Consider the following 15,796-nt stretch of genomic DNA (forward strand, 5'->3'; position numbering starts at 1 on the left):
ACATTCATCAAGTTCCAAAATATATTATTCTGATGTGTGTACCTGAGAACCTTATTTAGAATGCTAGCATGTTAGAGTTAGCATGCGTCATGTACCAAAATATGACTGAGGTGTCTACCTATAGTTGGAATTTTAATTAGAGATGTCCGATAATGGCTTTTTTGCCGATATCCGATATTCCGAATATTAACACATTATTATGCCTAATTTTGTTGTGATGCCTCGCTGGATGCATTAAACAATGTAACAAGGCTTTCCAAAATAAATCAAAAATGCCAACATGGCACTGCCATATTTATTATTGAAGTCACAAAGTGCATTATTTTTTTTAGCATGCCTCAAAACAGCAGCTTGGAATTTGGGACATGCTCTCCCTGAGAGAGCATGAGGAGGTTGAGGTGGGCAGGGTTGGGAGGGCAAGGTTAAGGGGTAGCGGGGGGTGTATATTGTAACGTCCCGGAAGAGTTAGTGCTGCAAGGGGTTCTGGGTATTTGTTCTGTTGTGTTTATGTTGTGTTACGGTGTAGATGTTCTCCCGAAATGTGTTTGTCATTCTTGTTTGGTGTGGCTTCACAGTGTGGCGCATATTTATAACAGTATTAAAGTTGTTTATACGGCCACCCTCAGTGTCACCTGTATGGCTGTTGACCAATTTTGCTTTGCATTCACTTGTGTGTGTGAAAATCCGTAGATGTTATGTGATTGGGCCGGCACGCAAAGGCAGTGCCTTTAAGGCACGCCCCCAATATTGTTGTCTGGGTGGAAATCGGGAAAAATTCGGGAGAATGGTTGCCCGGGAGATTTTCGGGAGGGGCACTGAAATTCGACAGTCTCCCGTACAGCGTCCGTACAGCGGCGTTTTAAAAAGTCATAAATTTTACTTTTTGAAACCGATACCGATATAATTTCCGATATTACATTTTAAAGCATTTATCGGCCGATAATATCGTCAGTCCGATATTATTGGACATCTCTAATTTTAACGTTAACATGCTAACAGGTTGCAGTCGCCAAGCAACACAATATTTGACCCTGATGTGTATACCTGCGAAATTAGCAAAAAAAAAAAGCTAGCGTGCTGGTATTAGAATGCTAACTGTTTTGCCGCGGGCCATTAAAAAATGGCCACTTTGGGCACCCCTGCACTAACTAGCCAGTCAATTCATGGTTAGTGCTAACAGCTAACGCTAACAGTGGCGCTGGATTTTTACATCTCATGCGCTAGCCAGTCAACTTGCGACTAGTGTTAGCGGCTTTGGTCTCCTTGGACGGATTCTCGCTCATCCGCACGGACTGGACATGGATCGAGAGCTAGTGGGGAACCTTTGTCGCCTTGTTGGATCTGTTCCAAATGCAATATGTATTTGTGGAGGGGGGCGTGGCCTGCGGACCTGCAGCGAAGCGGGGTGTGCCAGGACTGGCTTCGAGATCAGCGACAGGTGCGTAGATGGCCCACCTAGACCTGCTTATCTAATCACCTGTCGCTCTGCTAAAAGGCAGCAGCCGGGGAGGAGAGAGGAGTTGGAGGTGGAGCACGAGCGAGAGCGAGACAGACAAAGACAAAAACAATTGAAGGACGGTATAGCTTGGTTGGTAGAGCGGCCGTGCCAGCAACTTGAGGGTTGCAGGTTCGATCCCCGCTTCCGCCATCCTAGTCACTGCCGTTGTGTCCTTGGGCAAGACACTTTATCCACCTGCTCCCATTGCCACCCACACTGGTTTAAATGTAACTTAGATATTGAGTTTCACTATGTAAAGCGCTTTGAGTCACTTGAGATAAAGCGCTATATAAATGTAATTCACTTCACTTCACAATTGCTGAAAAGCACATTAGAGACATTGTATTGAGGAATAAAACAGTGTTCAAAACCTGAAAAGGAGCTGTCATGTCAGTGATTGGTGGTCCGCGGAACCCGGAGGGAAGAAACCTCCACAGTATTAATTGTTGCTATTTTTATTTTTATTTCTTTTATTTTTTATTTTATTTTTTATTTTTTTTGCTAACGTCTCGCCAATGAGCTAAAGTTAGTGGAAACAATGCTGACTAACATTGCTGAAATGACCAGATCCCTTCCTGCATACTTACGGAAGCTCATTGTGCTGCTTCGATCTTATTCATATTTCTGAACATTTTTATTTATTCCATATTTTATAAATAGCTTCCAAAAAACAGTGCTATTTGGGATGGGAGGGGATTAGAAAATACAATCACTTAGCTGTAAGTGATTCAGTCATCCAGCAAGGATGAATATAACAAGATTCATACCGTAACTGCTTGGAGGAGTGAACGGGATACTTCCTGGATGTCCTTGACTCATCCCGTTGTGTGCGTGTGTGTGTGTGTGTGTGTGTGTGTGTGTGTGTGTGTGTGTGTTTGTTTGTATTTCTACCCTACTTGAGACATCAAAGTACCTTCCATATGAGGACCGGTGGACATAAATCATGGTCCCAATACGGAAAAAACCATTGCATCTAATAGAGAATGTCTCATTTGCACCCCTGGTGGTGAAATCTATCAAAATTAGGTTTGTCTCCAAAAAGGAGGGATTTTTCAAATTGACTGTGTGTCGCTTTTAAAGGTGCTCCCCCCTGGTCAACATATGAAATAACAAGTGCGTGTAAGAAATTGAAATGTGCCAACTTTGGCCAAAATGTATACAATAAAATAAAACAAATATGTAGAGACATACTGTAATGACTTGAAGTAAATAATGAAGACTAAAATCCAATTACAAACAAAAAAAAAAAAAAAAAATATATATATATAAATAAATGAACTAAAAGCAGTCTTTTTCTCACAATGTGTCAACTTTTTTTCTTATAACATTGGGAACAATTTTTCATATTCTTTCTGTTTCTGTAATATTGCAGTATTTTCTCATAAAATTATTACTTTGTTTATGTAAAAATATTACTTTTTCATGCAAAATGGTGACATTTGTCATGTAAAATTCTGACTTTTATCACACAATGTTTGTGTTGTTCTTGTAAAATAGTGACATATATTGAGTAAAATTATGACTTTTGTCATAAATTTGCAGAGTAAAATTCCGACTATTGTTATAAAATTGCCAACATTTTAAAGTTTTCTTATAAAATTGTAACTTTTGTCGACTCTTTTTAAAAATTTGCCAACATTTTAAGCATTTCTTGTAAAATTGCGACTGGTATATTAGTAAAATTCCGACTTTTATCATAATATTGCACAAATGTTCAGTTTTTCTTGTAAGATTTTGACTTGCGTTGAGTAAAATGACGACTTTTATTCCATTACTGCCAAAAATTCTAAGTTTTTCTTGTGAAATTGTGACCTTTTTCTTGTGAAATTTCAAGTCATTTTTCACAACAAGCTTTTTTATATTTGCATAGTATATATATAATATTAATGTTGTAAATACAAATCTTTATATATTTAGAAAGGGTGGTCCTAAAGAGGTAGGCATTATTTGGAAGTCTCAGGAAGGTAACAAATACAAGAATGTGTGTGTGTGTGTATATGTGTGTGTGTGTGTGTGTGTGTGTGTGTGTGTGTGTGTGTGTGTGTGTGTGTGTGTGTGTGTGTGTGTTTGCATTTCTACCCTTTTGAGACATCAACAAGGAAAAGTACCTTCCATATGAGGACCGGTGAACAAGTTAGGACCGAAATCATGGTCCCAATACAGAAAACCATTGCATCTAATAGAGAATTTCTCATTTGCACCCCTGGTGGTGAAATCTAGCAAAATTAGGGTGGTCCCAAAAAGGAGGGATTTTTCAAGTTGACTGTGTGTCGCTTTTAAAAGTGCTCCCCCTCTGGTCAACATATGCAATAACAAGAGTGTGTAAGAAATTGAAATGCGCCCCCTTTGGCCAAAATGTATACAATAAAATAAAATAAATATGTATATAGAGACATACTGTAATAACTTGAAGTAAATAATGAAGATTAAAATCCAATTAAAAACAAAAAAAAATGAAAACAATTTAAATTAACTGAAAGCAGTCTTTTTCTCACAATGTGTCGACTTTTTTTCTTATAAAATTGTGAACAAATTCTCATATTCTTTCTGTTTCTGTAATATTGCAATATTTTCTCGTAAAATTATTACTTTTTCATGCAAAATGGTGACATTTGTCATGTAAAGTTCTGACTTTTATCACACAATATTGTTGTTGTTCTTGTAAAATAGTGACATATATTGAGTAAAATTATGACTTTTGTCATAAATTTGCAGAGTAAAATTCCGACTATTGTTATAAAATTGCCAACATTTTAAAGTTTTCTTATAAAATTGTGACTTTTGTCGACTCTTTTTAAAAATTTGCCAACATTTTAAGCATTTCTTGTAAAATTGCGACTGGTATATTAGTAAAATTCCGACTTTTATCATAATATTGCACAAATGTTCAGTTTTTCTTGTAAGATTTTGACTTGCGTTGAGTAAAATGACGACTTTTATTACATTACTGCCAAAAATTCTAAGTTTTTCTTGTGAAATTGTGACCTTTTTCTTGTGAAATTCCAAGTCATTTTTCACAACAAGCTTTTTTATATGTGCATAGTATATATAATATTAATGTTGTAAATACAAATCTTTATATATTTAGAAAGGGTGGTCCTAAAGAGGTAGGCATTATTTGGAAGTCTCAGGAAGGTAACAAATACAAGAATGTGTGTGTGTGTGTGTGTGTGTGTGTGTGTGTGTGTGTGTGTGTGTGTGTGTGTGTGTGTGTGTGTGTGTTTGCATTTCTACCCTTTTGAGACATCAACAAGGAAAAGTACCTTCCATATGAGGACCGGTGAACAAGTTAGGACCGAAATCATGGTCCCAATACAGAAAACCATTGCATCTAATAGAGAATTTCTCATTTGCACCCCTGGTGGTGAAATCTAGCAAAATTAGGGTGGTCCCAAAAAGGAGGGATTTTTCAAGTTGACTGTGTGTCGCTTTTAAAAGTGCTCCCCCTCTGGTCAACATATGCAATAACAAGAGTGTGTAAGAAATTGAAATGCGCCCCCTTTGGCCAAAATGTATACAATAAAATAAAATAAATATGTATATAGAGACATACTGTAATAACTTGAAGTAAATAATGAAGATTAAAATCCAATTAAAAACAAAAAAAAATTAAAACAATTTAAATTAACTAAAAGCAGTCTTTTTCTCACAATGTGTCGACTTTTTTTCTTATAAAATTGTGAACAATTTCTCATATTCTTTCTGTTTCTGTAATATTGCAATATTTTCTCGTAAAATTATTACTTTTTCATGCAAAATGGTGACATTTGTCATGTAAAGTTCTGACTTTTATCACACAATATTGTTGTTGTTCTTGTAAAATAGTGACATATTTTGAGTAAAATTATGACTTTTGTCATAAATTTGCAGAGTAAAATTCCGACTATTGTTATAAAATTGCCAACATTTTAAAGTTTTCTTATAAAATTGTGACTTTTGTCGACTCTTTTCATAAATTTACCAACATTTTAAGCATTTCTTGTAAAATTACGACTGGTATATTAGTAAAATTCCAACTTTTATCATAATATTGCACAAATGTTCAGTTTTTCTTGTAAAATTTTGACTTGCGTTGAGTAAAATGACGACTTTTATTATAACACTGCCAAAAATTCCAAGTTTTTCTTGTGAAATTGTGACCTTTTTCTTGTGAAATTTCAAGTCATTTTTCACAACATGCTTTTTTATATTTTCATAGTATGTATATAATATTAATGTTGTAAATACAAATCTTTATATATCTAGAATGGGTGGTCCTAAAGAGGTAGGCATTATTCGGAAGTCTCAGGAAGGTAAAAAATACAAGAATAGTGTGTGTGTGGCATTATTTGAGTTTGGGTACCTTGCACCGCGCATGCCCACGCCCCCCATAATTGCATAAAAATCATACTGAGAGGCGCTGTACTAATTTTAGTCAAGTCAGTATGAATTAGGGTGTTGTACGTGAGCTTGCAGGCGGTTGTTGCTACCACACCATTTTTTTTCAACAGAAGAAGCCAGCTGTTTTTATTGAAAACACTATCTACACATACAAAACCCAAGAAAGTTTGCTGATTGAATGAATTAATTTGACTACCAAGATGGAGGATTACATATACTGTACAAGCTTAAAAATGTCTCTAAACTAAACTTTTAGACAAAAGATCAAACTTTTATAATGAAAGTATCAACCGAAGTCAAGGGTATATGTGCATATAATTAACATACAAATAGGAGGCAACACCCCAAATTATTCTTTATTTTATAAAAGTGAAAAATTGTGACTATAAATCAGTATGAATTGGGATGGCGTATGTGAGCCAGCAGGAGCTTGTTGCAACCATACCATTTGTTTTTTTTATAGAAGAAGCTTTTGTTTAAAATTTTTTTTACACAAACACAATACAAGAAATGTATTTTAATGTTCTGCCGAACTAATTAATGTGACTAGGCTGACTACCAAGACGGAGGAGTGAATATATAAGCTAAACAAATTCTTTAAATTGAACTTTTACACAAAACGGAAGGTGATCACAGTTTTAAATCTAACGTATCAACTAGAGATGTTCGATAATGGCTTTTTTGCCGATATCTGATATTCCGATATTGTCCAACTCTTAATTACCGATTCCGATATCAACCGATACCAATATATACAGTCGTGGAATTAACACATTATTATGTTGTGATGCCCCGCTGGATGCATTAAACAATGTAACAAGGTTTTCCAAAATAAGAGAACAACTTCAACTCAAGTTATGGAAAAAAGTGCCAACATGGCACTACCATATTTATTATTGAAGTCACAAAGTGCATTATTTTTTTTAACATGCCTCAAAACAGCAGCTTGGAATTTGGGACATGCTCTCCCTGAGAGAGAATGCGGATGTTGAGGTGGGCGGGGTTAGGGGGGGGTGGGGTTTTAGGGTAGGGGGTAGCGGGGTGTGTGTATTGTAGCGTTCCAGAAGAGTTAGTGCTGCAAGGGGTTCTGGGTATTTGTTCTGTTGTGTTTATGTTGTGTTACGGTGCGGATGTTCTCCTGAAATGTGTTTGTCATTCTTGATTGGTGTGGGTTCACAGTGTGGCGCAGATTTGTAACAGTGTTAAAGTTGTTAATACGGCCACCCTCAGTCTGACCTGTATGGCTGTTGACCAAGTATGCATGGCATTCACTTGTGTGTGTGAAAAGCCATAGATATTATGTGACTGGGCCGGCACGCAAAGGCAGTGCCTTTAAGGTTTATTGGCGCTCTGTACTTCTCCCTACGTCCGTGTACACAGCGGCGTTTTAAAAAGTCAGAAATTTAGCTTTTTGAAACCAATACCGATAATTTTGAAACCGATACCGATAATTTCTGATATTACATTTTAAAGCAAATATCGACATCCCTAAATATATCCTATTCTTTTTCTTGTTATGCCTGTATTATCATTGATGAGTGCGTATGAAACTACATAAAAAAACTAAAAAAAAACTAAAGGGCCTCACCTGCCTTGAACCTCGCCACATGTCACTGATACAAACACACCGATGTTGTGTTTTTCTGTTAAAAAATGTGGGAAAATTCAAGCTTTAAAAAAAAAAAATACTGTGTGAAAAGTGTATTTAAAAAAAATATTTTAAATTGACAATCGTACAACTTAATGAGCGTTGGACTGGAAGCAGGAGATTGTCCTTTGCCAAGTGCTTCCATATTGTAGCGTCCCAGAAGAGTTAGTGCTGCAAGGGGTTCTGAGTATTTGTTCTGTTGTGTTACGGTGCGGATGTTCTCCCGAAATGTGTTTGTCATTCTTGATTGGTGTGGGTTCACAGTGTGGCGCAGATTTGTAACAGTGTTAAAGTTGTTTATACGGCCACCCTCAGTCTGACCTGTATGGCTGTTGACCAAGTATGCATTGCATTCACTTGTGTGTGTGAAAAGCCATAGATATTATGTGGCTGGGCCGGCACGCAAAGGCAGTGCCTTTATGGTTTATTGGCGCTCTGTACTTCTTCCTACGTCCGTGTACACAGCGGCAATTTAAAAAGTCAGAAGTTTAGCTTTTTGAAACCAATACCGATAATTTTGAAACCGATACCGATAATTTCTGATATTACATTTTAAAGCAAATATCGACATCCCTAAATATATCCTATTCTTTTTCTTGTTATGCCTGTATTATCATTGATGAGCACGTATGAAACTACATAAAAAAACAAAAAACTAAAGTGCCTCACCTGCCTTGAACCTCGCCACATATCACTGATACAAAAACACCGATGTTGTGTTTTTCTGTTAAAAAATGTGGGAAAATTCAAGCTTTTAAAAGAAAAAATGCAGTGTGAAAAGTGTATTTAAAAAAAATATTTTAAATTGACAATCGTACAACTTAATGAGCGTTGGACTGGAAGCAGGAGATTGTCCTTTGCCAAGTGTTTCCATCATAAATCCAATAAGTACACAATGACAGGGAGTGGCCTCAATCTAATGTTCGCGACACTAACACAATTTACACCAGCAACACTCAAGCAACGTGTCCGGGCCGTCCATTATCATCTATTTCTCTCGAAGCTTTATACTTAAACATGACGCACATCCTGTAGATTCATGAAATATTTGCATAGTAATTCACGTAATGCGTGGAACTTCCGGATGTTTTCTTGGGTATTGATCTTAATAGCATGCCGTAACAGGCCATGTGGGTTTCCTGCAGTAGCCATAGAGGCTTTCCGAGGCTCCATTCCACATGACTAATGGCTTTAATCTGCACAGCCCAAAGCAGATGGCGGGGCATTTTAAAGGTTGCAATTGGTATGAGCTGGAAAACACTTCTTATTGATAGTCCTATATAATGCAATCTAGACAATCATGAGTATGTGCTTGTGTAAGCTCACTTCTCCTCCTGAACCGCCGCACGTAAAAGGGTGAAAAATTCATCAGAACGTGCACCTATGCTGAGTTGCATGTGCTATTATTTTTCTGACAAATATTTTGCACGGTGGCGCTGGTATTGAACCCAGAAAGAGTAAAATTGACTTGGATTTACTCATACAGCTGTACAAAACACTCACTCTAACTTTAGGGTGTTTAGACGGATAAACAAAATTTGGTACACACTTTTAGGGGACTGGCAAGTACATGTCTGTCAAATTTGAGCAAGATTCATTGGAAAACACATCAAAGACCATTTACTTTACATCAATGGTTCTTAACCTTGTTGGAGGTACCGAACCCCACCAGTTTCATATGCGCATTCACCGAACCCTTCTTTAGTAAAAAAATTAATTGTTTATTTTTTTTCGAATTCAAGACAAATGTATATGTTTTTGGTAACACTTTAGTATGGGGAACATATTCTAAGTAACAAATACTTAATTTAGAATTTTTTGGACACTAGGGGAACATATTCTAAGTAAGACTTAATTTAGAGTTATTTGGTTAGGGTTAGGGTTAGGGTTAGGGTTATAATACGGCCATGCCAAATAAGGCATTAATAAGTACTTAATAATGACTAGTTAAGAGCCAATATGTTACTAATTGGCATGTTAATAAGCAACTAATTAATGGTGAATATGTTCCCCATACTAAAGTGTTACCATGTTTTTTTACTGGTGCACAAAATGAACCGTGCATGAACATCACCTTGTTCAAAGAACAAAACCAACACAGTGCATAAACTCACAACAAATTACAAATCTGGAAATCAGTGTGACTTCTGCTGTTGCCGTATCCGTAATACGCCAATAGGGAGAAGTTTTTATTTACACAATGTGTCGGGTGTGTCTTGACCTCCGCCGAACCCCTGAGCCCGACTCACCGAGCCCCTAGAGTTCGATCGAACCCAGGTTAAGAACCACTGCTTTACATGGACGCTTGCATGTGTTCCAAAGGATTTTTATTATAGGGGGCGCCAAAAATGCCATCCATCCATCCATCCATCCGTCCATTTTCTACCCCTTGCCCCTCTCTAGGCTCCAGCTATCCAAGCTGCATTTGGGCAAAGTCGGGGTACACCCTGGACAAGTTGCCACCTCATCGCAGGGCCAACACAGACAGACAGACAACCAACCTATGCCAAAAATTCCACTAACATTATTATTATGACTGTACAACAGGGTCCCAGTAGACAAGGAGGTATATTCCCTATGTCTTCGGGTGGGGGGACGGGTCCTGACTGTTGTTTGTGTTTACGCACCAGAGTACGCGCCTTTTTTTTATTTTCTCAAGGTGATTCCCTTGTTCTGCTGGGTGACTTCAATGCTCACATTGGCAACGACAGTGAAACCTGGAGAGCCGTAATTGGAAGGAACGTCCGCCCAGATCTAAACTCAGTGGTGTCCATACGTACACTTGGCACCAGGACACCCTTGTCCACAGTACGACGATCAATTTTGTGGTTGTGTTATAAGATTGGCAGTCTCATGTTTTGGAAACTACCGATCACCACCTTGTGGTGAGTTTGCTCCGATGGCGGAGGAGGATGCCGGTCAGACCTGGCAGGTCCAAACCCATTGTGAGGGGCTCCTGGGAACGTCTCACAGAGTCTACCGACAGAGAGAGTTTCAATTCCCATATCCGGAAGAACTTTGAACATGTCAGGAGGGAGGCGCTGGACATTGAGTCCGAGTGGATCATGTTTCGTACCTCTATTGTCGAGGCAGCCGATCGGAGCTGTGGCCATAAGGTGGTTGGTGCCTGCCGTGGCAGTAATTCCAGAACCCGCTGAGGGATGCCGTCAAGCTGAGGAAGGAATCCTTTCGGGTCCTTTTGGCTCATTGGACCCCGGAGGTAGCTTACAGTTATCGGCAGGCCAAATGGAGTTGAAAACTTGGACATAAGAGCTCGGGTGATGAGCTCTGTCATTCCGGAGGAGGTCAAAGTAAAGCCGATACTCCTCCACATCGAGAGTAGCAAACTGAGGTGGTTTGGGCATCTGGTCAGAATACACCCCGGACGCCTCCCCAGTGAGGTGTTATGGCATGTCCGACCGGTAGGAGGCCACGACGAAGACCCAGGACACGTTGGCGAGACTATGTCAACCGGCTAGCCTGGGAACGTCTCCGGATCCCCCGGGAATAGATGAACGAAGTAGCTGGGGAGAGGGAAGTCTGGGCTTCTCTGCTTAGGCTGCTGCCCCTGCGACCAGACCTTGGGTAAGCAAAAGAAGATGGATGGATGGACGACAGAGATATTCAACTAAATAGTTTTGAGGGCCACAGTTTCAGAACGTTAAGAATCAGAATCAGAAATCAGGAGAACCAGCCTCCTCTACAGTAGAAATTTAATTTTGGTCTATTTATTTTGTCAGTGTTACAGGAAAGCTCTGCTGTTTCCAAGGACCTTCTGCAAAAATTTGAGTCCCTCACAAGTTTTTAGAATAGCCCAAATTACAAAAAAGTGGACCTAAAATGGAACCTTGAGGAACACAATTAAAGAAGTTGAACAAATGACTACTGACTGCATCTGAAGTAAACAAGCTACATCAACACCTTAGTCACACAAATCACATTATAGAAAACATGTATATCTGCCAAAAAAGAGAGGACTTAAAGAGGTGCCTCGAGGAACTCCTCAGTTATGTAAATCACAAGTTTGGACCGCGGTTTTCTATGTTTGCATGGAAGGTTAAAATGTCGATGCTAGGATCTGCCAATGTGCTTACAGTGGTCCAAGTTCGTTTTATAAACAGGAGCACTCTAACCTTTTTAGGAATCTGCTGCAAAAATGTTTGTCACCCAAGTTTTGAACTGAAGTAGGGGGCCGGTATGGTGTCATTCCCGGGGTGGATTTGGTCCGTGAGCCACCAGTCGAAAATCTCTGCTGTACAACGATACAATAATAAGAATACTATTATCAAAAAAATAGGGGTGTCCCGATACCAATTTTTCACCTCCCATATGATACCAATATTGCATCCTTGACTATTGACGGATACCGATACCAATTCGATATCAGCAATAATAATACATAATTTTGACTTATTTTGTAGGGTGGAATGTTAGAAAAGACTTGATCAAGTATATGTTGTTATGTTGGAAAGAAGTGCTGGAGCAAAATCTGGAATATACTGTGTAATATTTAGTTGTCATATATTGTTTTTTTCTGCGATGAGCTGGCAACTTGTCCAGAGTGTACGCCGCCTTCCGCTCGATTATAGCTGAGATAGGCTCCAGCGCCCCCCGCAACCCCGAAGGGAATAAGCGGTAGAAAATGGATGGATGGATGGATATTGCTTTCTTAAACTTCTGACTCAGTATCATTTGCGAGTATGCATTCATGTTAGTTTGTCCTCGACGTGTTGCCTTAGTCAGGTCTTTGCCATTAAGTTGAATTCGCCAGTCTTTTCTTCGTTGAGCCCTACAACGTGTTTGTACTGTAATTATTACGTACCAGCTGTTTGCTTGTAACATGCATCTTAGTTTTAGATTTCATTACCAAAGGTGGTGGTGTTGAAATTGCCATGTAAAAATGTGAATACTAATCAATAGCATGTCTATGTCTATGGTATGGCCAATATAAAAGGAAACTTGAATGGAGACAACTTGTTATTTGTCAGCTATAATTTTTTAAATTGTGAGCAGATCAGATGTTTTTGATTCAGGGTGATATACTCCTGTTTTTTTTACTGATATCAGACCAATATGCGATATCAATATTTGATCGGGACACCTCTATCAAAAACTGATTAGCAGGTCCGAACAACTACAGTACATGTACTGATCTTTTCTTGTGATCTTTTCCAGTGGCGGTCCAGACCAACTTGGCCCCCCCAAAGAAGGCCCAGTCCGGCATGGTGAAGTCCAGCCTGGTCCAGGCCAGCGTTGCCACCATGCAGAATCCCATGGGTTGCGAGCCCAAGGCCAACGGTCACTGTGCACTGCCTCGCCTCTCCATCTCCTCGCGCTCGGCCAGTGTGGTGGCCAGCATGGATGCCAGCTGCGATGGCTCGACAGGTCTGGCGGCGCTCCACTCGGTCATGAAGTGGAAGACGGTCCTGGCTGTGTTCGTGGTGGTGGTCCTGTACCTGGTGTGTGGGGGTCTGGCGTTCAGGGCGCTGGAGCAACCGTTTGAGAGCGACCAAAAGACTAGCATCACCATGGAGAAGGCTTCTTTCCTGGCTAGACATCCATGTGTTACCCCGGATGAACTGGAGGCTCTCATCAAGGTGAGATGATGACAGCAATTTTATGGATAATTGGGTTGATTCATTATGCTTTCAGTGGTTGGTCACTTTCCCGGGAGTTCATTCCTTTAGTGTCCTCGGAGAAAATTAAGTATTTAACCTTTATGTCCATTATATGAAAGCCTATATATATCATCAGCAAAAGTGCAAGGTGAGATGTGTCGTTTCCATGGCAATTTGGTGGTTAATTACCAGGATTATGCAACAACTACATTACTGCCAGAGGATCTTTGATTAGGGTTTTGGAAGTATAATTTCCTAAAAGCAGAATAGATAAACCGTATTAATAATCACCACGGTAACATTACCGACAGAAAAAATGTGATTGATTACTGCACTTGACGCGAAATACTAACATGAAAATAAGAGACATTAAGAAACAACATACCCCAATCCAAACTTATATAAACATGTTGCTGTCTGAGCAACTAACATATTCAATTGTGCACTTTGAACCTATAAGCTGTGCTCTTTTAGAACAATGTGATCAATAGCAGAGCGTGTTTGTCATATATATGATCTTTGATTTTCTTAGTTTTGGCAGTAGGTCCTTAAAAACAGCAAAGCATTTCTGTTATGGAGGATCTTTGATTAGTGTTTTGGCACTAAGCTTTTAAAAACAGCAGTGCGCTCTTGGCATGTAGAGGATCTTTGACTAGTGTTTCGTAGTACAAACCCCGTTTCCATATGAGTTGGGAAATTGTGTTAGATGTAAATATTAAACGGAATACAATGATTTGCAAATAATTTTCAACCCATATTCAGTTGAATATGCTACAAAGACAACATATTTGATGTTCAAACTGATAAACATTTTTTTTTTTGGCAAATAATCATTAACTTTAGAATTTGATGCCAGCAACACGTGACAAAGAAGTTGGGAAAGGTGGCAATAAATACTGATAAAGTTGAGGAATGCTCATCAAACACTTATTTGGAACATTCCACAGGTGTGCAGGCTAATTAGGAACAGGTGGGTGCCATGATTAGGTTTAAAAACAGCTTCCCAGAAAATGCTCAGTCTTTCACAAGAAAGGATGGGGCGAGGTACACCCCTTTGTCCACAACTGCTTGAGCAAATAGTCAAACAGTTTAAGAACAACGTTTCTCAAAGTGCAATTGCAAGAAATTTAGGGATTTCAACATTTACGGTCCATAATATCATCAAAAGGTTCAGAGAATCTGGAAAAATCACTCCACGTAAGCGGCATGGCCGGAGACCAACACTGAATGACCGTGACCTTCGATCCCTCAGACGGCACTGTATCAAAAACCGACATAAATCTCTAAAGGATATCACCACATAGGCTCAGGAACACTTCATAAAACCACTGTCACTAAATACAGTTCGTCGCTACATCTGTAAGTGCAAGTTAAAGCTCTACTATGCAAAGCGAAAGCCATTTATCAACAACATCCAGAAACGCCGCCGGCTTCTCTGGGCCCGAGATCATCTAAGATGGACTGATGCAAAGTGGAAAAGTGTTCTGTGTTCTGACGAGTCCACATTTCAAATTGTTTTTGGAAATATTCGACATCGTGTCATCCGGACCAAAGGGGAAGCGAACCATCCAGACTGTTATCCACACAAAGTCGATAACAGTCGAGTTGTAGTGCATTCAATTGAATATGGGTTGAAAAGGATTTGCAAATCATTGTATTCCGTTTATATTTGCATCCAACACAATGTCCCAACTCATATGGAAACAGGGTTTGTAAGTTTCTAAAAAGAGCAGAACACTGTTGTATGGAGGATCTTTAACCAGCGTTTTGCAGAAGTTGCTCCTTTTGCATAAAGGATCTTTGACTTGCCTTTTCCACGAATATCCTTAAAAACAGCCGAGTGCTTTTGTTGTATGGAGGATCATTAAACCGTTTTTGCAGAAGGTGCATGGGGATACGGTACCACATTATGGAATGTTTACAATAAAAACAAAACGCAGATGAAATGATAATTAATATTTGAAAGTATTTCCCACAGGTATAGTATACATTTGGTAACCATTTTAATTATTCAGATCCTTATTCTATAACTGCTGCCAGTGATTATTTCCTTGATAAAAATGAATAAATGCTAAAACAACAACAAAAAATTTAAATTATTATTTAAATGATTTAAAAAGCCAGTCTTTTGAACGGCTCTTGGAAAAGAATGTCTCTGCAAGATCCAGCTCCCTTCAGAGAGCCATGAATACCATCTCTGTTGGGAGTATTTAAGTAGAAAGTGTGAGGAATTAACTTATTTTAAGTGTGAAGTGAAGTGCATTACATTTAAATAGCGCATTTCTCTAGTGACTCAAAGCACTTTATATAGTGAAACCCATTATCTAAGTTACATTCAAACCAGTGTGGGTGGCACTGGGAGCAGGTATGTAAAGTAATGACTAGGAATGCGGAAGCGGGGATTGAATCTGGAACCCTCAAGTTGCTGGCACGGCCGCCCCACCAACTGAGCCACAGTTACAAAAAACAAAATGAATTACCTTTTTTGGGTGATTATCCCATTCTCAAAACCTCACCATATTTTGCAGGCGTGTTAATCTTAGAAAAAAATGTATGGCTGGTAGATGGTCCCAAAAATTGGCTTATTGTATTTTTTTTTTTTGACAATTCAGCCCCACAAGCCAGTTTAGTTTTTCCAACATGAAATTTGGT

At 39.0% G+C, this 15,796-nt stretch overlaps 1 protein-coding gene across 2 annotated transcripts in view; it reads left to right on the plus strand.

Moving 5' to 3' along the window:
* kcnk10b (potassium channel, subfamily K, member 10b) overlaps nucleotides 1–15,796 on the plus strand; it is a 66,395-nt gene that overhangs the window by 4,570 nt on the left and 46,029 nt on the right. For both annotated transcript variants that reach the window (XM_061968196.2, XM_061968195.2), the window contains exon 2: nucleotides 12,702–13,123. In XM_061968196.2, the coding sequence (XP_061824180.1) occupies nucleotides 12,702–13,123 (422 nt within the window). The remainder of the gene's footprint in view (nucleotides 1–12,701; nucleotides 13,124–15,796) is intronic.

This window comes from Nerophis lumbriciformis, linkage group LG08, assembly GCF_033978685.3.
Source record: "Nerophis lumbriciformis linkage group LG08, RoL_Nlum_v2.1, whole genome shotgun sequence".
Classification (NCBI taxonomy): Eukaryota; Metazoa; Chordata; class Actinopteri; order Syngnathiformes; family Syngnathidae; genus Nerophis; species Nerophis lumbriciformis.